General features: G+C 47.1%; 1 protein-coding gene across 1 annotated transcript in view; it reads left to right on the top strand.

Moving 5' to 3' along the window:
* Positions 1-260: 260 nt before the first annotated feature.
* Positions 261-24,036, top strand: part of KAT2B (lysine acetyltransferase 2B) — a 93,183-nt gene continuing 69,407 nt past the window's right edge. The window contains 2 exon segments of the mRNA XM_037524983.2: positions 261-366; positions 369-559. Coding sequence (XP_037380880.1) covers positions 261-366; positions 369-559 — 297 coding nt within the window.

Raw genomic sequence — 24,036 nt, forward strand, 5'->3', positions numbered from 1 at the left:
GCGGCGCGGCGGCCGCGGAGCCGCTAGTCCCCTCCCTCCTGGGGGCGCAGCTGCCGCCGCCACCCTGAGCGCGCGGGCCGCGGCCGGAGCGAGCCGGGCGGGCGGCGCGCGGGGAGGCGGGGGCGGGGAGGGGGGTGGGCGCCGGGGCGGGAGGGCGCGGGGGAGGGTCTCGCGCCGCCGGCGGCCAGAGCCCGGGAGGGAGACCCTGGCGGCGGCCGCGGCGCCTGGCACTCGGCGCCTCCTGCGGTGCTCCGCGCGGCATGTCCGAGGCTGGCGGGGCCGCGCCGGGCGGCGGCGGCGGGGCCGGGGCCGGGGCCGGGCTGGGGGCGCTGCCCCCGCCGCCCCCCGCGCCCCCGCCCGCGCCCCCCAGGGCTCGCCGGGCGCCGTGGCGGCCGGGGGCTCGGGCGCCTGCGGACCGGCGACGGCCGTGGCGGCGGCGGGCACGGCCGAGGGGCCGGGCGGCGGCGGCTCGGCCCGGATCGCGGTGAAGAAGGCGCAACTGCGCTCCGCGCCGCGGGCCAAGAAACTGGAGAAACTCGGCGTGTACTCCGCCTGCAAGGTACGCGCGCGCCGCCCGCGGCCCGGCCCGCGGGACCCCGCGCCCCCCGCGCCCCTGCGCCCGCGCGCCCCCGCGCGCCCCGTCCCCGCCCCCTGCGCCCCCGCCGGGCGCGCCCCGCGGAAGTGCCGCTGCCGCCCGCGCCCGCTCGGCGCCCTCCGGGGCCGGCGTCCTGCGGGCTCGGGGAAGGGGCGTCCTCAGGAGCGGGGCGCCCATGCCCCCCCCGCCACCCCCGGGGGCGCTGCCGCGCGGCCTCGACGCCCCAGGGTGCCCTGGGGCTTTGCGGCTGTGTAGGAGCCCGCCGGAGTTGCTTCCTGGGAGCGGAGCGGTGCTCGAGGTGCGGCGAGCGCCCAGAGGCAGGGAAACCGCGCTTGGGAATCTGAGCGCCCCCTCTTTGCCGGCTCTGTCTCCCCGGGAGCCCGCGGGCAGCGAGCAGCTGGGTGGCAGAGTGAGGGTGGCACAGGGACTCGCGCGCCTGGAGCTCTGGGAGGGGGAAGGAGGAGCGAGCGGGCTCGGAAAGTGGGCGCAGCCGGAGGCGAGGGTCCCGGAGCTGCCCGCGCCTGCCCCTGGGGGCGGAGCGCTGCGCGCGGTGCACGGCCCGGTCATTATTGTATTATGACTTGTTTAGTTAAAATGCTGTCCCAGCTGCTCGGGGTGTAAACAGCCTTTGGCAAGGTGACAGCCCGGCGCAGCGGGCGCTGCTGCTCAGTTTGAGGGCACACGCTTCTTGCTGTCCCCTCTGCGTCCCAGCTCTTGGCACCTCGGGGCCCCCCTCCCTGCAGATCCAGATGTGGGCGCCCTGCTCGCGGGGTGGGAGAATTGCCCGAGGCCGCGGGGCAGGCTGGCCCTGCGCTGTCAGCAGCGGCTTTGTTTTGACAGGGTGACAGCTGAGGGGGGCGGGGACTTGGCCTTGTCAGCTCCTGCGGCCTGTGGCTAAGGCGGGTAAGACACACACACACACACACACACACACACACACTCACAGGCACACTCACACCTCCCGTGTGTTCCTCCTGCCTGCTGCAAACAGGGTCAAGTTGCCAGATTCCAGAATCCCACAACCAAGCTGCAGGGACCACTTGTGAATTTTGGTGAAAAGATGATCCATGCAGCTAGACCCTTTCTTCCTGGTATGCAGTTTTTAGAATTTGCAGGAGTTTCTCAACCGCAGTGGAATGTCTGTGCTTGGCCTTTTCCCACAACATTCACATGCTGATGTATATTGTCGCCGCCTGCTGTGAAGCTCACCCTTCTTCCACCAGTGTTTGGAGAATGAATTATGTAGGGTCTAGCCCAGGGCTGCTTAAACTTTAACGTGCATCGTGCATCGGAATGACGTGCGAACTAGTTCCAGTGCTGATTCTGAGTCTGGAGAGGTCTGGGGTGGGCTGAGATTGTACGTTTAGAGCTCTCAGATGATGGGATGCGAATCCATCAAATTGCAAGTCCGAATAGCAAGTCCCTAGTGCTGCCCTGAATAATAGAGTTAGTCCCCTTTGAATTCGAAATCGTGAAACAATAATGGCACATGGGTGGTATTTCTGGAAAAGAAATGCAAACAAGAGGAGGGGAATGCGCTTCTAAGGAAGGTGAAGGGCCAGGAGTTGGTAATGAGGGCCATTAGACTAATCAGAACAAGAGCTTGAGTGTAGTAGGCGGAAGGGAGAACCTGCGCAGATCAAAAACAAGGTCAGTTACTCAGTCTCCGTGGCCTTGTGCAGCCAGACTGAGCTCATGGAGGAACTGTGTCAGCTCAGTGTTTCTGTCCTGGCTTTTTTTTGGGTGCCCATAACAAATACCCTGTCTCCCTGCTGCCTGTTACTGCTTACTACCTGAAGAGATGTTCCTGAAGTTTAGGGCCTATCGAAAACTATGAGCAGATGCGCCTGGTGTTGATAGTTTTGATCTTTTCCAATTTCAGTGAGCGAAGTTCCCATTCAGGACCAATCTCTTTTATTATTAATTCCTGTGCTAGTCCTGCTCCTGGGAGACTCTGAAAGTGGTGATTTTTATTTGCCTATTCATCCAGTAAATGTTTACAGGGGGTTGAACCGGCATGGCATTGGGATCTGTGACACCTGGACTCTGTGCTGGAGCTACTGACATGCAGGTTTGTGTGCACGCCTGGTACATGCACATGTTGGGGGTCTTGGAAGGTGGGCAGTGAATCTGTTGCCATGAAGTTCAAGAAACTGCTTTCTTGGAGTCGTGTTGGGATTCAGAGCAGGGCAGTTCATGGGCGGGTGGGGAGCCCAGGTCGATGAGGCTACCAATGGCTTCCTGGAGGAAGTGTCAGTGGGTGCCAAGGACTCTTGGCAGCACAGGGTGGGGCGAGGTGAAGCTTCTTGAAGTGGAGAAATCGAAAGCAGTTATGAAAGCTTGGAGCTAGGCCAGGGGCAGCCTGAGCTTCATTGGCTAGAACCTCCAGGTTGGCGAGGGGTGTGGTCAAGAGGACACTGTGGAATCCAGGAATCTTAACCTGGGGAGGGACATTCTCTGATTTGCTTTTTTTTTTTTTTTTTAAAAAAAAATGGTTTCTGATTGGGTGTGAAGACGTATAAGGGAGCTGATTCAGTGGTTCTTGCTCAGCTTGTCTCTACCCCTCCCTTCATTTAAAAAAGCGCCAAAGGACAGATGGTTCTGTCTTTTGCCACTGACAGACCCCTGGGCCAGTTGGCGAGAGGTTAGGGAATGAATAGGGATCTGAAGGAGCTGAGGTACTTTACTGGGGGCTACTGAAAGAAAAACAAGTCCTGGACCTGACAGAAGAGTTGTCTTTTAAACTTCATAAATGAAACAAACAAAAAAAGTTTAGAGCTAGCTCACAGTCAAGGTGCTGCGCCACACCCGAGAGAAGGGAAAAAAAAAGAGAGAGAGAGAGAAACAAACAAACTTGTTTTGCAGGATCCAGAGTGGTGTTCTTTGAACTGTACTCTGGCAAAGGTTGCTCCAGAGAGTTCCTTTGCTGGTGTGTGACACAGCTCGAGTAATTATAAAACATGTGGATCTGACCATGCTGTGCCCCCACCTAGGAACTCTTGATTTCCCTTTACCAGGGCCTGCAAGGCCCTGCCTGATCTGGAGCCTTACTTTTGTTCCATCCCAGGGCCTTTGCACATACTGTCCCCTGGAAACAGAAGCTCTTTTTTCTTTTCTTTCAAATTAACTCCCAACTTTTCCTGTACATTTGAAATTCCTTGCCTTTCCTTGCCTTGCTTTTCCAGTCTTTCCAATATAAATAAGTTATTGGACTCTCTTCTTTTTGTGGTTCTTTTATCATGATTTTTAATTGTGCGATTATTTTTAAAGATTTATTTTTTATTTATACAAGAGCTGAGGTACAGGCCAGAGGTCTGGGAGGGTGAGAGGATTCACCAGAGACAGAGCGGGGAGCAGAACAGGTGGACAGACCAAAAAGCACTGCTGAGGGGAGCAGCGGGCGCTCCAGGAGAGGTCTGCCTCACCATGTGGGATTCTCCCTGGCTGGCCAGAGATCGAGCCTGCACTGCAGAGGCTGCGGACAGCTTCACAGCGCTGCCCTCAACCCGCTGCGCCACCAGGGAGGCCCAATTGTGTGATTATTTAGTAGGTACTTGTTCCTCTGAATAGATATAAGTGAAATGGTTATTGATTGAATGAATAAGCTACAGAAGAGAAAATAATTGTTAGAATAGCAGTACTGAAATTTTAGCCTGATCACTTCTTGACGCTTGGATAGAGGGGGTTTTTCACATGGGGCCTTTTTAGGTACTTCATAGGCAGCTATGTGACTGGGTTTTTAATATTATTAAAAAATCCCAAAGTAAATGAGTAGTCCAAATCTACAGCTCCTTGAATTAAAGCGTAATTCATCCCACTTACTTAAAACCTCAGACTGATCTCTTCGAAAGAAATAGGTCATGTATGTGTGAGGGAGGCCGGAGGTGTAGTAACTGAGCTCATGTGCTTCAGGGCTCAGGCTAAGCTGAGTCCACATTTCAGGATGTCCTGCTGTGTGACCTTGGACAAGGACTTCACCTCAGCCTCCATTTCCTTGTCTGTAAAACAGGACTAATACCCACCCCTCCCTCCCAATCATGGCATAACAGGGAGGATTTAAAGCGGACCAATATGTTCGAGCCATCTCTAGGGCATCTGGCCCAGGTGAGTCCTCGCAGCAGCTCAGAGTAGGGGACACTGTTAACTTGGAAGTCAAGAAAGAGCACAGAACTTGGAGAGACTCGAATCCCAGCTCTGCTCTGGTGTGACCTTGGACACAGGTCACCTACTTTTTCTCTGCGCCTAGATTGCTGGTCACCATTTTTAAAATAATAAAACCAATAATAACCAATTTTAAAATAATAGCTCCGGCCTTGAAGTTAAAATGCCAAGGTCCCCCAAAGTTCCTGGAACCTAAAGGTGCTGGTTAATGCTGGCTAAGTCGAATTGCCTAGTGCTTTTATTCCTGGTTTATCAGGGTCGGTGGGCACCAAGCATTTAGAGAGAACCATTTTCTTTACATCTGAGATGGGCTGAGCGCCAGCCACCCTTAGAGAATTACCTAGGCACAAATGGATGCCTGCTTTCTGCACGAAGACCTATTAAATAAGTCCTAATTGAAAAAGAATGGTTTATAATCTGGAAGTGACACTGACTGTAGCAGAGGCAGAGAGCGAGAGCAGAGGTGCCTCCTGAGAGAGGGGGCTGGTGAATGGGGCGCTAGAACAAGCTGTGTAGGTTGGGGAGAGTCAAGGAATGCCTTTGTCTGTATTTGTCAGTCACTCCTCCGGAGAGCAAATTTCTTTTTCAACTGTCAGCCTTTCGAGCAGTGGCTCTCACCCTGGAGCTCATTTGTCCCCCAGGGGATATTTGGCAAAGTCTGGAGACGTTTTGCTGGCGTAATTGGGGGGAGGGAATGCTGCTGGCAGCTACTGAGCAGAGGCCAGGGATGTTGCTAAACATCCCACCAGGCACAGGACAGCCCCCAACAACAAAGAACGATCTGGCCCCAAATGACCACGGTGCCGAAGTTGAGAAATCCTTCCTCTTAGAGGATTGTGTGGTTCCACAACACTGTAAAATACAGTCCCAGTACGGGAGAAAGGAACACTTTTCAACTTCATTTGAATAACGCTGGAAATCTGAAAAAGCTCACTTTGTGAATCATGCGCATAGTTTTCAACAGCTTTATTGTGGTATAATTAATAGGTCGTAAAACTCACCAACTGCAAGTGTGCAGGCGATGCTTTTGAGTGAACGTGTAAGTTGTGCGTCCATCACCACAGTCCAGTTTTATAACCCTTGTCCCCCACCCTCAAAGTTTCTTCCTGTTATGGGCACTTTTTTAAAGGAATATTTTGTATCCATTGATTGTTGGTATATGGGAAAGGAAACCAAGTTAAATAAAATTATCTTCTCTGAGACTCTTCAGATAAGCAGTCTTGTGACAGCAGAGCGTGACCCATGGAGGTGGGGCAGATGATTTTTTTTTTTTATTTAGTCCTGAGCCACATAAGTCTGCAGGATACAGTTATTTCACGTGTGGTGAGTTCTCTAAAATGTGGGATCAGGAAGCCAAGTGCACAGGCAAATGTTTCACTGGGCAGGCATGAAGCACAAAGGCTAGAGAAAGATGACCAAGTTGAATTCTGTTCCTCATAAACTTTGAGAGACGATGAGAAATTCAAGGCTTTAAAGCCTTCAGAATGCAATTTGCAGTTTTACGTAACAGGGTAAGAAGTTTATAGGGCAAAATAGAACAAATCTGCTGGGGACTGTTTTGTTTTAGGAACATGTGCTAAGTAGCAGTTTGTGATGCAGTGCTGGTGGGTTTTTTTTTTTTTTTTTTTAAACCACTCAGTAGATTTAAACCTGGTTACCTGTTCACACTGCAGGATTTCTTCTGTCTTTCAGGTAAATCCACGGGGTCTGACCCTTGGGGAGTTTTAAGGGGGGAAATGCAGTGTTTCATGTGAGGGACCTGGAACACTCAGAACATCTGTTTTTCAGATGAAAGATCTGGGTACTCGTGGATTGCCAGTAAAATGTGGATTTGCAAGACCCAATTGCTTCTGACTTAGTTCAGTTGTCTAGGGAGAGAGGGGTAGTATTTGGGCACAGTTGTCAGTGGCGCCCTTCTCCTAATCTGATTCAAATACCAGGTGCCTGTGTCTGAGTAGCAGGCACCCCAGTAATGTACCTGCTAACTGGAGAAAACATGGGCCCTATTTATGCTCTCTCTGGACCAGATGCCCTTGGGCAGCCTCTTAAATACCTTGAGTTTCCCAGTTTCCTCCTTGGTGAAGTGGGAGCCCAGGAGCCACGTCCCATTGACTTACCCTGAAGACTACAAAGTTAGCAGGGTTGAAAGTCCTTTCTTAGATGTCGATTTTCTTTTTTCAAAAAAACTTTCCATTAGCATCAGCAGTTTGTGTTTTGTCAAAGTGTCATTTTATCCTTCTACCTGGGGTAAAAGGAAAGACATTTTACTATCAGGGAACTGAGACCCAAAGTTAGGTTGAGCAACTTCCTCACGCTGCTGTGGTCACTCAGGGAAGAGCTGACCTGTACATTGTCCCCTTCCTGGGCACCATTTTGCATCCTCTTCCAAAACTTCCTCATGGGGTTGGGGGATGATGCTATCCATGTTCCTTCTGAAGGGCTTAAGAGAGGATTTCATTTGTTTCAGGCATTCTGCTGCTCTCACCTTTTATTGTACTCATCCTGAGAGGTCTGCTCAAAGGCTTTTCTAGTTCATTGAAAATGTGCAGGCCATAAAGCAAACAAAGTAAGTGTTCTTTATTACCAGCCCAGGGCAGACAGTTGCATGTTCTTGATTGTTTTAAAGCTGACAAGAAAGTCACTGTGCTGATCCAGTAGAATTCCTTGTTTTTTTTTTTTTTTTTTTTTTTTATAGAGGCATGTTTTTATTTATTTATTTATTATATTTGTTTGTCTTGTTTATACATGCACTGGGTACAGTCAGAAGCGCGGGAGGGTGAGAGAATTCACCAGAGCCAGAGCGGGGAGCAGAGCAGGCAGAAGGGCTGAAGTACACTGCTGAGGGGAGCAGCGGGTGGCAGGAGAGGTCTGCGCACCATGTGGGATCCTCCTCCGGTGGCCGGGGAGCAGCCGGGGATCGAACCGGCGCCGCAGAGGCCGCGGGCAGCTTCGCAACCCAGCGCTCAACCGCTGCGCCACCGGGGAGGCCCAGAATTCCTTGTTAAAGGAAAATGAAAGAGATACCTTCTCTAGTGCCCAGAGGTGCCAGAGGTAAGGACTTGACTGTCCTGAATGGTTAGAAGTCATGAAACAAGTCCGAGGAAGACTGCACGCAGAACAAGCAGTAGGACAGCAGAACACAGAGCCGAATCATTCTACAGCCTAAATTCAATCCCCAGCCAGGGTGCTGACTACATGGCATGAAAATGCTTAATTTTTTCTTGGTATGCAAACAGTCATGTTCTGATAGAATGCCTAATTTTATTTTATTTATTTATTTTTAAAGATTTATTTATGCATACAAGAACTGGGGTAAAGGCAAGCGGTGGGGGGTGTGTGTGTGAGAGGATTCACCAGAGACAGAGTGGGGAACACAATAGGCAGACTGACTGAAATACACTGCCGAGGGGAGCAGCGGGTGAGACAGAAGAGGTGTGCTGTGCCATGTGAGTTGCTCCCTGGCAGCCCTGCTGCAGAGGCTGCTGATTGCTTCATAGTGCAGTGCTTAACCCCTTGTGGCCCCCAGGAAGGCCCCAAGAATGCCTAATTTTATTATGCAGACGGTAAAGTGCTTTGCATATACTTTATATACCTAAAGGATCTAGCTTGAAGAATTTTTACATAGGGTGTGCAACTGCCACCCAGATAAAGCTATCTGACATTTCCAGCACCTCAGGGGCTCCATGTGCCTCCTCCCCATTCCTGATAACCCTTATTTTAACTTTTATTACTAGAGATTAGTTTGCCTCTTTTAAATTTATCGTAAATGGAATCATGCAGTATGAACCTCTGGACTCACTTCTGTCACTCAACATGAGCTGCACTCACCCGTGTTGCATAGAATGGTAGTTTAGAAAGATAAGTTTTTATTTTATTTGACCCCCACCACCATCCTTTATATCCTCTTACCACTTTCTCCCTCTCCCCATCTCTCTCTCCCCTTCTCTTAGCCCTAGAGCCCTCATGGTGATTATTAATGTCTGCTAGTTTTTTTTAAGGATTTATTTATTTATGCATAAAAGAACTGGAGTACAGGCCAGAGGTGTGGGGGGTGAGAGGATTCACCAGACAGAATGGGGAGCAGAACAGGAAGGTCTATTGAAATACACTGCCAAGGGAGCAGCGGGCGAGACAGGAGAGGTCTGCTGCTCCTTACAGTCAGCTTCTTGGCTGGGGATTGAATTTAGGCTATAATGGTGATAGCACTGAGACTTAACCCCTACACCACCAGGGAGGCCCTCAAGACACATGTTTTTAAGCTAAAAAACAAGTTAAAGGTTGTCAACAGGTTCCAGGATGGAGTCATTGGATGTGGATAACTTCATAAAATGAATTTTAATTAGACTTTTGAAAGAAAGGGTAGAGATTTGAAATGTAGATAATACTGGGAGAACCCATGAAGGCAGGAATGTGAACAAGAACTAAAGAAGGGATACTTGACCAAGCAGAGGTAGAAAAAGATTGGAATGGAGAGAAAGAATGATGGGAGGTTGGTGCAGGGGGCTTTATGATGTCAGAACTGGTGGAATGTCCAGCCTGCACAGTCTCTTCTCTCACGGAGTCTGTATTGGTGAGTCCTTATTTATAAATGTCCATGCCAAGTCCTGCAGTCCCTTATTGTGTCTCTGGGAGATGAGCAGAGTTAGACCTTGTGTCCTGTAATCCACATGGCACCATTGCTAGGAGGCGGGCCGGGACCCAGCACATGAAGCCCCAGTGGATACTGGCATCTCTGTGATACTGACCTAGGGGATGGAGATTAGGAAAGAAAATGTTCCAGTTCATCCCCTGTGTTCCCCAGAACAGTGTGCTTAGGTTACTAAAGACCGCCTTTTCCCCAGAAGTGACCACGTGAGGAACAGTGATTACTTTACAGCTCCCTGTAATTTTTTTTAAAGATTTATTTTAATTATTTATGCATACAAGAACTGGGGTGCAGGCCAGAGATGCGGGTGATGAGAGGATTCACCAGACACAGAGTGGGGAGCAGAACAGGCAGACTGACTGAAAAACACTGCTGAGGGGAGCAGCGGCCGAGACAGGAGAGGTCCCCTGCGCCATGTGGGTTGCTCCCTGGCTGGGGATGGAACTGGTGCTGCAGAGGCTGCGGATAGCTTCATAGTATTGAGCCTTACCCCCTTCTCCCACCAGGGAGGCCCAGCTCCACATAGTTTTTAATATAATAAAACTTACCTGTATAAGCTATACAAAATATATGATCAACTTACTGTGTAATGGAATCATATACACCACCCATTTATAAATAATCTTTTCTATAATCAGTGTGTTAAACACAACAGGATTTTCATCTGTTTTACTTGAAAAGGTGTGTGTCCCCATATATACAGGGGTGTTAAATCTATTGCCACTTACATATTCATTTAACATTTATTTCCTTGGGCTGCTTTACAAGACTTCTGCCTACATTGCTCCTGTCTAATCTCCTATGAAAATTCATCACTTAGTTATAATTGAAATATAATTGAATGCTTTTGAATTTTGGATTGCTTTCATTTCTGGTATCTAATTGTACATGTGGTTATCCCCTGCATCACATACTTTTCTCCTCAAGGAATTGATGGGCCTTTTTGTTGTTATTCTCAAAGCCAACTACTCAGAGAAGCCTTTCTGAACAACCCCCCACCCAACCTAAAAGAGCATTACCCCATCCTCGCTAATCTTATTTTTGTTTTTCTTTACTGGACTTACCAATACTGGAGGTCACGAGTATCTTTTAGTAGTTTCTTGTCTGTGTCCTTTATGACAATTGAAGCTCCATGAAGGAGGGACTTTGGTTCATTATACCTGTCAGGTCCACAGCCCATCCTTTGCACATAGTAGGTACTCAGTACATGCTTGTTGAATAAATGGGTATTTTCATACTGTGAATTTCACACTTTGCGAGATTGGAGGAAAGGAAATCACGTGAGTGTGAGAAAATGGAGGCTCACATAAGTGATGTGGGCAGCACGGAGCAGCCCTGAGCTGCGGCTGGAACTGACACAGCATCTCCTGTCCCATGGCTCAGTGAGGTTCCCGTGAGCTCACAGCAGACGTGATGATATGCGGGGTTGTCTGGTGGCCTCTGCAGAACAGCAAGGAAAAGGCACACCCACGTTTTCATTTTTTGAGCAAATGATGTGAACTTCTGACCACTGTTTCCTCTTCAACAAATTAGAATTAAATTCTCACAAGGGCTTTGTCAGTATTACAAGGCCAGCAAGTTAAAACCTATGAAGTAAGAGAAGCCCCTACTATGTATTCTAAAAGTCTGTGTTAAATTAGTCAACCAGAAAAAAAATATCGATTTCCTGTAAAGACATGTTTTCTAACTACTGTTTATACGTTATATTGTTTTGCTACCTGCTTTAAACTAAAGGCTGCAGCAGTCTTTAATTTGTTTCTCTGTTTGAATCCAGAGGCTCAGACACAGGACTTATTTTTTTAAATCACGAACTTAATGCATTTATTTATTTATTTATTTATTTATTTATTTATTTATTTATTTATTTATTTTAACAAGATGACTTCCCTTCCTAGTTTTTGGGCATTGGGGGTAAACTGAGTGTCAGGACCAGCTCCTGAAGCATCTTTTTTCTTTTTTTTAAAAGATTTATTTATTTTTATACAAGAGCTGAGGTACAGGCCAGAGGTGCAGGAGGGTGAGAGGATTCACCAGAGACAGAGTGGGGAACAGAACAGGCAGACTGACCGAAATACACTGCTGAGGGGAGCAGCAGGCGAGACAGGAGAGGTCTGTCTCACCATGTGGGTTGCTTCCTGGCTGGCCCGGAATCGAACCTGTGCTGCAGAGGCTGCGGACAGCTTCACAGAGCTGTGCTCAACCAGCTGCGCCCCCCGGGAAAGCCCCTCAATGCATTTATTTTTGAAAGAAGTGTGAATAATGTGTCTAATGATCCATTTGGGATGATCTATCTCCTGATCTTAGGAAAAGGCTTTGCATAATCTCTTCAGTGACCTCAGGGCGAGGTGTGTGGGGGTGCTTACTTTAATTCTATACCTTCCTAATCAGTTCCCATTCATTGGTGTGCTCAGCCTGTGCAGCCTTTACTGGGCTTCTGTGGTATGCAGGAGATTCCAGGAGGACAGGGAGACACCTGAGTAATATAGTGACTGATGGTGGCAATTCTAATTTGCATCAGCTCTAACAAGCTGGTGTTGAAACTGGATGGCAGGGTGCCAAGGAAGCCAAGGTCAGCATAAGTCGCAATAGCTAAGTGAGTCATGTAACCCAGGATTTGTGCATACCCACAGGCCTGTCTGACTTGCCCCACCTCCACGGGAACACCCACCTCCACCAGAGCAAGTATACAAGTATCGGTTAAGTGCCTGCCTGTGCCCAGCCCTGTCCTACGGGTGTGGTGAGTGGCCAAAGGAAGCAGAAGTCATAGGGAGACTGATAGAGGGGAAGACAAGTTAAAGTGAATAATCAAGCAAGACGTCTATGCCCAGAGGAACCATCACGAGCTGGGGGCAGTGGACGTATGGGAGAGAGACCCAGTCTGGGGGGAGGGCATGGGATACAATAGCGCAGAGGAGCAACCTGAAAGGAGCAGCAGGGCCTCAGAGTACTGAGGAGAGGACCTGGCCACAGGCTGCCTGCTTGTGCATCCTGACGTGCTCCTTTCTCTCTTTGTGACCACGGGGAGACTGCTTCCCTTTACCAGCCTCAGGTTTATAACTGTAAAATGGAGATAGTGTTATTGTCAACTCTTCCCACTTCCATTCATTCAACAGATTGTGCTTTAATGCGCAAGGCGTGGTTCAGATGCTGGGGATGCAGTGACAGATGGGTCCTTACTCTTGCAAAGCTTGCTTTCTGGTAGCAGAAGCAGAGAGTAAACAAGAAAATAATAGAAAGTGAAAAGAGCCACACAGAGAATGAAAACAGAGAAGCAAATGAGAGCCTGGGGATTTCCTTCAGATGTGTGTCCAGAAAGAGCTCTCTGCAGAGTGGACATGATCTGCAGAGTGGACCTGATGGTAGCAAGAATTCAGCTGTGTGGGGTGTGAAGGGGAGAAGGTGCCAGGTGGGGAGTGCAAAGTCTGGGGCCAGAGCAGCTTAGCAAGTTCAAGGGCAGCCAGGTGAGCACTGTGGTGAGATGGGTGGGCAGGGGGGAGGGCCGGAGATGAGGTGGAAGAGGCAGGGGGAGGCCAGATTGCCCAAGTATAATTTTCATTCAGCAAAATGATCTGATCTGTAGTTCTGATCAGTTTCTATAAATGCCTGTCTAGACACAGAACATCTTCATTGCCCCAGAAAGTTCCTTCCTGGTCCTTGCCATACACAACTCCCCAGTCCCCCACCTCCACCCAGCAACCACTGATCTAATCTGTGCCACCATTTGTTTTGATGTTCTTGAATGTCATAAATCATACCACACCTCCTTCTTTCACTCAGCTTAGTATGGTAGGGGTCATCTATGTTGTTCCTTGCATCAGTAATTTCCTTTTATTGCTGAGTAGTATCCCACTCTGTGGCTGTCCCCAATTTATTTATCCATTCCCCTGCTGATGGACATCTAGGTTGTTTCTAGTGGATTTATATAAGACTTGATTTTTTGTTTTAAGATTTATTTTATTTATTTATGCATGCAAGAGCTGGGGTGTAGGACACTGGTGTGGAGGTTATGGGGATTCACCAGAGACAGAGTGGGGAGCAGAACAGGTGGATTGACTGAAAGACACTGCTGAGGGGAGCAGCGGGCAAGTCAGGAGAGGTCTGCTGCGCCATGTGGGTTAGCTTCCTGGCCAGGGATCAAACTCATGCTGTGGTGGCTGGAGATAGCTTCATAGTGCTGAGACTTTTAAACCCCTTGCACCACCAGGGAGGCCCTAGGAAAGACTTGATTTTAAAGCATTCCTCTGGCTGCTCTGAAAAGAAGAAAGCAAAATGTACAAGGGAAAAAAGAAAAAGAGAAAGAGGACCAGTTAAAGTTATTGCAGCCCAGGTATAAGTGAGTGTCTGTGTGGACCAGGATGGAGGCAGCGGAGCAGGTGACAAGTGCATAGTTTGGGACTCCGTTGTGAGCCATGAGACAGTGGGACTCGTTGGATCTTGGGCAGATGGTGGTGTGTGAAGAAATGACACCAGTGGACCTAATGTTTAAGTTGTTGACCTGAGCATTTGAAAGGATGATAGTTGCATTTTCCAAGATGGGATCTTGAGAGAAACAGATTTGGGGGAGAGTTCTTTTTTCTATGTGTTAAATCAGGTGTTTCTCTTAGTTGTCAAGGTGATGAAATGAGATAATCCATATAGCAGTTTGGTGTCGTATCTGGAACAGTCTAAATGCTCAGTAAATGGTAGCTCCTATTATAGTTAAAAACTGTTAAAAAAATATTGATCTTGGTAAAGAGTCTTGCCATGTTAACATACTGGTTAAGGATCCATTGGGCAAGCAAGGAAGAAATAAGTTGGTGGAAGTCTTGAATTTCAGGTAAAAAAATTTCACACTGAATCTACTTGAAAATAGTGAGCCTTTGCACTTTAAGGAGGAGGAGACACAAATATTTTAGAGTGCCAGGAGGAGTCCTGGCTTCTGGTCTTGGCTCCTGGTTCCTTTGCCCCTGGGTGAACTCAGGCCAGCCACACCCCTTCCCTGAGCTTTGTTGTCCTGTGGGTTGTTGGGAGGGGAAAATAAGAAGAGATAGGCTAGAATTGCCTTGGAAAGTATCAGACAGAAATGCTCAGTGTTACTAAATGGCTTTTAGAGCAGAGAGATGCATCCACTAGGTGTGAGATGGGGGCTTGGGTGTGGGAATGTATTCCAAGAGGGAGGAAGCTGGCTTTTGAAGCTGACTGTGAAGGGCCTGACCTGGAGCCCTGGCAGTGAGAATGGAGAGGGAATAATAAATCAGGGTGAGATTTTGAAAGGAGAATCAGATGGCCTTGGCTGAGGGCATTGGATGCGGGTATGTATATAGTGAGCCTCGGGAACTGGGAGAAGGGTAATTCATACCAGTGAGGTGAACAGCTAGTTGAAAAGGGGATGTTGGCGATGAAGGCAGACCTTAATGTAAAACTTACTGGGCAGAAATGCCAGAGGTAGGCAGTTGGGCATGTGGACTGGAAGCTCTGACTTGCAGGTTGAGCTGGTTTTGTGGATTTGCGAGTCATCAGCTCAGATAATGACACCACGAGCAGGTGAGCTGTCTAAGGAAGCACATTTGCTCGTCCCTGTTGACTTGGTGCCAAAACAACAGGCTGAAGAGTGAAAAATTCTGCCTGTCAGCTGGTTGTCTGGGCTCCTTAATGCCAGCCAGTTTCACGAAACTTTCCACTGTGGTGAGGCTGAACCGCCTGCTTCTAAAGTGTGTTTTAAGAGATTCCAGTAATTGTGGACTTAGGGTTCTGGCGTGCCAGTTTCTTGGTTCTTGTGTTCCTGGGAACCTCTTGAAGCCCATCCAGCGGTGATGCAAGTTTGGGTTTGCTCCTGGAGAGGTGAAACAGAGGTAGTGAGGGGTCCGGCTCTGTCTTAGGCCATTTGGTGTCACTGGAGCTGTTGTTCTAGCACTTTTTAAATATATATATATTTAAATAAATATATATAAATATATATATTATATATAATATATAATAAATATATATATAAATAAATATATATTTAAATAAATATATATATATATATTTAACGGGGAGGTTTATTAGGGAAAGGGACAGAAGAATGAAGGACACAAGCTGGCAGGAAGAGCTGTCCCAGAAGGGACAGGTTTGCTGAGAGAGGCCTGCATGGTTGCAGGCAGGTGGCCTTGAGGAGAGCTTCCCTGCTGAGGGAGGTCAGTGAGAAGTCCTGGCATGGTCCAGGTGAGGGGGAGGCAGAAAGCTGCTGCCCTGCAGAGGAGAGAGTTGGTGAAAAGAAGCACCTGCATAGTCACAGGTGGGCAATGGGAGTGCTGCCTGTTCTAGCACCTTTTGAGGTAACACCTGAGTGTGCTGGGCCTTTCATTCAGCCAGATCTGATTATTATTATTTTAATATTTATTTATTTATGCATACAAGAACTGGGGTACAGGCCAGAGGTGTGGGGATGAGAGGATTCACCAGAGACAGAGTGGGGAGCAGAACAGGCAGATCAACTGAAATACACTGCTGAGGGGAGCAGCAGGCGACACAGGAGAGGTCTGCTGCGCCATGTGGGTAGCTGGGGATCGAACTCGTGCTGCAGAGGCTGCAGATAGCGTCATAGGTTGGATAGCTTCATAGGTTGCGTCTTAACCCCTTGAGTCACCAGGGAGGCTCCAGACTTGATTAAGCACAAAGAGGGTAGCTCTTTGTTGAACTCCAGCACTGACTAAAGGACTTCTTCCAGGGTGGGATGTGCTGAAGGTTTTTTGTTGCCTTGATGCAAATTTGGAGAGGCTGGAGGAAAAGCATTTGAATAGGGTGTTCCCACCTGGGTTCTTTTTCCCTGGGTCATTTCCTCAAGGCACTATTTCCATTTTCCTTCTGTATCCTCGACCACTTTCTTCAATATTTGTTTTTGTTGTCCCTTGTGGCTTTTCAACTAAATGACAGCCTTACTAAGATCTTCAAGAGCTGCTAGTGCTACGTACTTTCTCTCCCTTTCCAGTCTGTTTTTACTAGCTACCCCCTGAGCAAAGATTCTTCCTGCCACTTTTCTTATTTTCATTTGTGACAAAGTCCCCAGATTTTAAAAGTCTCAGTGTCAAGCCATAGCTTTGTGATGTCTGGTGGCCTTACAACTGGGAAATAAAAAGGATTATCAAATGTAGAGAAAGAAAAAGGTTTATGCCCCAGGAAAGATTACTTTGTCATTTAAATTTAAACTGTCCGGAAAGCTCAAATTATCCCAGGGATTGGAGGGACCATTGGCGACCACACCCATCAGACCTTCCTTTTCTCTTTGAATCTTTGTTACTCTGGTCCTCACCTGGGAACTTTTTACATATGCAGAATCTCAGACCCCACCCTAGACCTACTGAATCTGAATCCACATTTTAAAGAGGTCTGGTGTCTCCTGAACAGATTCTGAGTTTTAGAAGCACTGCTCCCAGTGGTGCATTATTCAGACTGCTTGCACAGCAGTTCACTGCCAAAGAGAGAACTTACTGGGATCACAGCAACCCACAGTGGGCTCCAGGTGTTGTTGTTTAATGGAATGAAGAGACATTTTTCCACCCCCCAAGTAATACATGCACACAGTCAAGAGTATAATTCCTCAATGGTAACAGCTGAAAATGTAAACTCTCACCCCATCCCCAATCTCACTTCTGACCCCCCTTTTTTAAAAAAAAAAAAAAGATTTATTTATTTATTTATACAAACACTGGGTACAGTCAGAAGCACGGGAGGGTGAGAGAATTCACCAGAGCCAGAGCGGGGAGCAGAGCAGGCAGACTGAAGAAGTACGCTGCTGAGGGGAGCAGCGGGCGCGGCAGGAGAGGCCTGCTCGCCATGTGGGACCCTCGCCCGGTGGCCGGGGATCGAACCTGCTCTGCAGAGGCTGTGGGCAGCCTCGCAGCCCAGCGCTCAACCGCTGCGCCACCAGGGGAGGCTCCTGACTCCCTTTTAATAATTTCCCAGCAAGGGTAACCTTCCCCCTCTGTCCTTCCGAGGCTGTATTGTACATTTCACACTGCAGTTCCCGGAGAGGAGCTGGCCGGATTCACTGTGCAGAAATCCACCTTAGATTCTGGTTATGCTAGGCTGAATTTGTGAACATGCCAGAAAGTTGGGATGTCAGCAAATCAAGGTGTTGAGGGAGGCGGTCCATGCGGACACGAGCGCCACTGTTAGAGGGTGTCCAAGTTTCCCTTCTGCCATGTAACAATACGGCTCTATCATTAGCAAGTTTTACTTGTTTCAGACTCTCCACTAATTTGAAAAACAGGGCAGCCTACTTAATGACTCAATTATTCATCTCATTTGCTGCTTTTGCTGAGATAAATTCACAGTGGAGCCCTGGCTACCACTCACTTCTTTTGTTTTGTTTTGTTTTGAAGGTGGGAAGGGAGCAGAACTAGAGCCCCCACCCACCCCTTTTGATGTCGGTTTTTTGGAGTCTGTGGGTTTGGAGTGCGGGGTCCTTGGGTTCACCCTGGGAGAGGTGTCACCAGAGCTCCCGTTTCAGTGGCACGCATTTCCCAGGCGAGTTTCCCACGAGACAGAAACATTAGTTGCATTTAAAAGAGCAGGTTTATTAGGGAAAGGGACAGAAGAGTAAAAACCACTTGCATAGACACAAGCGTGCAGGAAGAGCTGCCTGGAAAGGGACAGGTTTGCTGAGAGAGGCCTGCATGGTTGCAGGCGGGCGGCCTTGACAGGTCACAGGCAGGCAGGAGGCTGCTGCCCTGCAGAGGGAGAGAGTTGGTGAAGAGGCACCTGCATAGTCACCGGTGGGCAGAAGGACTGCCGCCCCTTTTAGGGGCAGCATTAGGTTTTATCATCTTCTTTGGGTAGGGAGGGGCTCATCTTTGTGGGTGGATGGTTTGTTCCTCATTCTCCTTATCTTAACCTTCTGGAATGTGCTCCTGACACTCCCTACAGTAGTCTGGTAGTTTCTATCCTGGATTAGTGGCTCTTAATCCCTTCTACCCCCACCTCGTGTGTGAGACAGGTTCCTGACCTGTGGTGTCTCCTTTCCAGCTTTTCTATGTTTATCCTCCATCACTTTCACGTCCTGGCCCCTCTTTTCTCCCTTTAAATGTCACTTATTAAAATTTTTTTAATTTATGAGGAGATAATAAGCCTCAATTTTGGGATATACTTTGGGGAAGCTTTGCAGAGGACCCATGTTTGAAGTGATAATTAGTTATTAGCAATTCTTGTCTTTTTATGTTTAATTTTTTAAAAGATTTATTTATGCATACTAGAGCTGGGGTGCAGGCCAGAGATGTGGTGGCACTGTGTGTTTGTGTGAGAGGATTCACCAGAGACAGAGTGGGGAGCAGAACAGGCAGACTGACCGAAATACACTGCTGAGGGTGTTATAGGACAGGAAGAGGGGCAGCCCAAACCCCGCAAACCTGCCTATTCTAAATGGGTTCTGCCATCCGCCGCATCAACACAAAACATAGGAGACTTTAATGGGAAGGAACTTTAATAAAACTAAAAAACAATACAGGTAAGGCAAAGAGTCTAGTTTCTAAATGAAGCATCCAGAGTTACCCATCCCCTCGTGGGTAAAAGTCCATCCATATGGGATTGGCCCAGAACAAGGCCCCAAAGCCTGCCACAAGTCTAAAGCATCTTCCAGTGGGGACCCACAGAAAAGGATCAGAAACTACCAGACAAGCCCGGAAGGAAAAGAGCAAAATCAACATCAAGATAAAAGCTGCCATTGTCACCTCCCCACGGGTCTCACCCACATCTGTGTCACCCAGTCCACGACCAAAAGACAAGCGCAGTTTCTTCACGTGTCTCTAGGCTCCATGCGCCTCCTCCAGGTCTCCTTCTGGCTCCATCCTGCTTCCTTCCTCAGTCTCTTCTGCAGCTTCTCCTCTTCCTGCTCAGCTCCACCCTCCCTTGGGTGGGGCAGGGAGCCTCCCCCTTTCCTGGGGACCACCCTGTTACAAGGGGAGCAGCAGGCAAGACAGGAGAGGTCTGCCTCACCATGTGGGTTTCTCCCTGGCTGGCCCGGGGATCGAACTCATGCTACAGAGGCTGCGGATTGCTTCATAGTGTGGTGTTTAACCCCTTGTGCCACCAGGGAGGCCCAGCAATTCTTGTCTTTTTAAAAAGCAGCTTTATTGAGTTATAATTTGTGTGCCATAAGATTCTCTGGTCTTAAGTGTTTATAGTTCAGTGATTTTTTTAGGAAATCTACTGAGTTGTACAGTTATCAACACAATCCAGTTTTAGAAGATCTCCATCACCCCCCAAAGATCTGAGCTATATATAGTCAGCCTGGTTGACAGCCTTAGCCCCAGGCTTTTTAACCTATTGCTGGCTCTGTAAAGGCATCTTTTCCGGACATTCATATAAATGGAATCAACAATATGTGGTCTTGTGTGAGTGACTTCGTACATTTAGCATAATTTGTGGACGGTTTTCCACATTATAGCGTGCATGAGCACGCCATTCCTTTTAATTATTTTTTTAAAGATTTATTTATTTATGCATACAAGAACTTGGGCAGAGGCCAGAGTTGTGGAGAGGAGAGAGGATTCACCAGAGACAGAGTGGGGAGCAGAACAGGCAGATTTATTGAAATACATTGCTGATGTTGCAGAAATAAATTCTAGCCTTTAACCCAGGCAGGGGAAGAACAAGCGGTACTTTAGGAATGGTGAGGCCAGGAAAGCTTTATTACTCAAGCTTGAGGTCTCAGACCTGGGTGGTCCCATAAGGTCTGAGCCCTAGTCTAGAGACAAAGAGTTTCTTTTATACACAACCACTTTACATTGATAAAGTTGGTTAGTTAGCATACAAATTCTTGACACAGGAAAAGAGGAAGGAGACCGATCTTCCAGGATGGCCTGGGAGATCAATCAGCCTAGCAGGCTGCCAGACCTTGTTTAGATATGCTGATTAAGGAAGCAAACTTATTATTTACTTTACATTTCCAGGTCTATGACTCTTTAACAGGGAAAGATTTCTTTTTCTTAGCAGTTCCCTTTCACTGAGGGGAGCCGTGGATGAGACAGGAGAGGTCTGCTGCGCATGTGGGTCGCTCCCTGGCTGGGGATCGAACTTGTGCTGCAGTGGCTGCCAATAGCTGCACAGTGCTGAGACTTAACCCCTTGCACCACAAGAGAGGCCCTTTCATTCCTTTTAGTGCCAAATAATATTCCAGTATATGGAATGCCGCCGTTTGTTTATTTTTCACCAGTGTGGGTATCGCTGGTAGATGCCTCTGATCTTTTGACCATTATGTTGTTGTGGGCTTCTGTTTTCAAGTTTTTGTGTAGATATATATTTTCATTTCTCATGGGTTTGCTGGGTTGTGGATTAATAGCCTAACTTAAAAAAATGTACTTTTGAATGTTGTGGCAAAATACACAGCTCATAAAATTTGCCATCTTAGCCATGACTAAGTATAGTTTCAGTGGCATTAAGACATTCACATTGTTGTGCAACCATCCTACTATCTGCAGAAGTCTTGGCATCTTGCAAAATCTAGTGTCCATTAAGCAATACCTCCCCTCATTACCTTAACTCCTGGCCACGACCACTCTATTGTCTGTCTCTGATTTGACTACTCCGGGTTCCTCAGATAAGTGGGATCATACAGTATTTATTACTTATTTCACTTAGTATAATGTCCTCCAAATTCCCCCACGTTGAAGCATGTGTCAGCATTTCCTTTCTTTTTGAGATTGAATAATATTCCATTGTATGTGTGTGTGTGCGTGTGTGTACACACTACAATTTGTTCATCTGTCAGTGAATATTTGGTTTGCATCCACCTTTTCCCTATTATGCATAATGCTTCTGTGAACTTAGGTACACAATCCTGCTTCAATTTTTTTGGGTAGTAATCCCACAAATGGAGTTGCTGGATCATCTGGTTATTACGTATTACCATATGAAGAACTGTTGTATTTTTTTCCATACTGGGTGTACCAATTTACCTTTTTTTTTAAAAAAAAAATTTTTATTTATACAATACCTGGGGTACAGGCCAGAGGTGCAGGAGGGTGAGAGGATTCACCAGAGACAGAATGGGGAGCATAACAGGCTGACAGACCGAAAACACTGCTGAGGGGAGCAGTGGGTGGGACAGGATAGGTCTGCTGTGCCATGTGGGTATCTCCCTGGCCAGTTGGGAATCAAACCCGTGCTGCAAGGCTGCAAACAGCTTCACAGTGCTGTGCTAAACCCACTGTGCCACTGGGGAGACCCACCAATTTACCTTTTTACCATGGGTGCACAAGGGTCCCAATTTCTTCACATCCTGCCTACCACTTGTTATTTCCTGTGTTTTGATAATAGCCATCCTAGCGGATGTGAGGTGGTAATATGTGGTTTTGATACACATTTCCCTAATGATCAGTTATGCTGAGTATCTTTGCATGTGCTTCTGGCTATTTAGTGTGTTTTTGGAGAGATGTCTGTTCAAGCCCTTTGCCCATTTTTTTTTATTGGGTTGTTGTTTTTGTTGAGTTGTAAGAGTTCTTTATATATTCTGGATATTGATTCTTTATCAGCTACTTGACTGACTAATATTTCCCACAATTCCACAGTTGCTTTTTACTCTTTTTATTATGTCCTTTGATGCACAGTTTTTATTTTGGTGAAGTCCAGTATTTATACCTTTTCTTTTATTGCCTGTGCTTTGGTGACATATCCAAGAAATTATTGTTTAATCCAATGTCATAAAGCCTTTCTTCCATTTTCCTCCCACTAGGAGTTTTACAATTTTATTTATTTTTTTAAAGATTTATTTATGCATACAAGAGCTGGGGTACAGGCCAGAGGTGTTGGGGGGATGAGAGGATTCACCAGAGACAGTGGGGAACAGAACAGGCAGACTGAATGAAATACACTGCTGAGGGGAGCAGCGGGCGAGAGGTCTGCCATGCCATGTGGGTACATCCTGGTCGGGTATCGAACTCGTGCTGCAGTGGCTGCGGATAGCTTCATAGGTTGCATCTTAAGCCCTTGCGCCACCAGGGAGACCCGAGTTTTATCATTTTAAATTTAGATCTTTGATCCATTTAGAATTTATTTTTATATATGGTATAAGTTAAGCTTGTAACAACTTTTTTTTTTTTTTTTGGTATGTGTGTATCTGGTTTCCCGAGTATCATTTTTGTATGAAAAGACTTTCCCTGTTAAATGGTCTTGGCACCCTTGTTGGAAATTATTTGGCCACATACAGAAGGGTTTATTTTTTGGCTTTTTGTTTTGTTCCATTGGTTTATGTTTAACTGTTAAACAAACCGCCAAACTGTTTTCTCAAGTGTCTACATATTTGACATCTCCGTCAGTAATGTATGAAAATTCCCATTTCTCTTGACATCCTTGACAGCATTTGTTAACTGCTCTTTTTGATTGTCTTCACACCTTGTGGGTATGAAGCTACATCTCTTTATAGTTTTGGTCCTTAACTTTTGCACATTCTGCCTTTGTCCAACCTGCAGCAGAGCAGTAGTAAAATAGATTGAGGACTCCCATTCCCCATAACTGATGGGACCAGTGACCTGCCTGAACTCAGCTGGTACTTCTAAAAGGGCCACTGAATGATAGTGAAGGCAAAGATCAACAGCTGGGACTACATCAAATTAAAGAGCTTCTGCACAGCAAAAGAGACAATAACAAAAACAAAGAGAAGCCCCACCAACTGGGAGAACATTTTTGCACACAACACTAATGATGAAGGACTGATCACAAAAATCTGCAAAGAGCTGATGAGACTCAACAACAACAAAGAAAATAATCCTGTCAAAAAATGGGCAGAAGAGCTAAAAAGAAACTTCTCTGAAGAGGAAATGCAAATGGCCAACAGGCATATGAAAAAATCTTCAACATCACTTGTCATCAGGAAAATGCAAATCAAAACTACCATGAGATACCATCTCACACCAGTGAGAATGGCACATATTAAAAAAACTGGCAACAACAAATGTTGGCGAGGGTGTGGAGAAAAAGGAACTCTCCTGCACTGTTGGTGGGAGTGCAAACTGGTCCAACCACTATGGAGAGCTGTGTGGAGATTTCTGGACCTACTAAACATAGAGCTTCCATATGATCCAGCAATTCCACTCCTAGGTATTTACCCAAAGGACACAGAAACATCCATTCCAAAGAGCACCTGCACCCCTATGTTTATAGCAGCACTATTTACAATAGCTAAGCTTTGGAAACAACCCAAATGCCCAAAAATAGATGACTGGATCAAGAAGATGTGGTACATATATACCATGGAATATTACTCAGCATTCAAAAAAGATAAACACATGCAATTTGCAGCAACATGGATGGCGCTGGAAGGGATCATGCTCAGCGAAATAAGCCAAAAAGAAAAAGAAAAATACCGGATGGTCTCACTCATAGCAGGAATCTAGAAAACTTAAATAAGGGACCAGGAAAATGAATAACTATAAGAAAGTGAAAATCAAAATCAACAAAAAACTATGAACCAGAGACACTCTATGGGGGGTAGAGGGCAGGAGGGGAGGGATTGGGGTCAAAATAAGGGGGTTGCAATTGTATGGGGAATATAAAAATAAAATTTATTATAAAAAATAAAAAGAAATAAAGGAAGGTATGAATATTAAACTTTTTTAAAAAGGAAAAAACAAACAAACAAAAAAAGGGCCACTGAATCAGGTCAGGCTGGCCTCTTAGCATC

The sequence above is a fragment of the Talpa occidentalis genome, unplaced genomic scaffold (assembly GCF_014898055.3).
Source record: "Talpa occidentalis isolate TD23 unplaced genomic scaffold, MPIMG_talOcc4v2.1 talOcc4.10, whole genome shotgun sequence".
In the NCBI taxonomy this organism is placed as follows: Eukaryota; Metazoa; Chordata; class Mammalia; order Eulipotyphla; family Talpidae; genus Talpa; species Talpa occidentalis.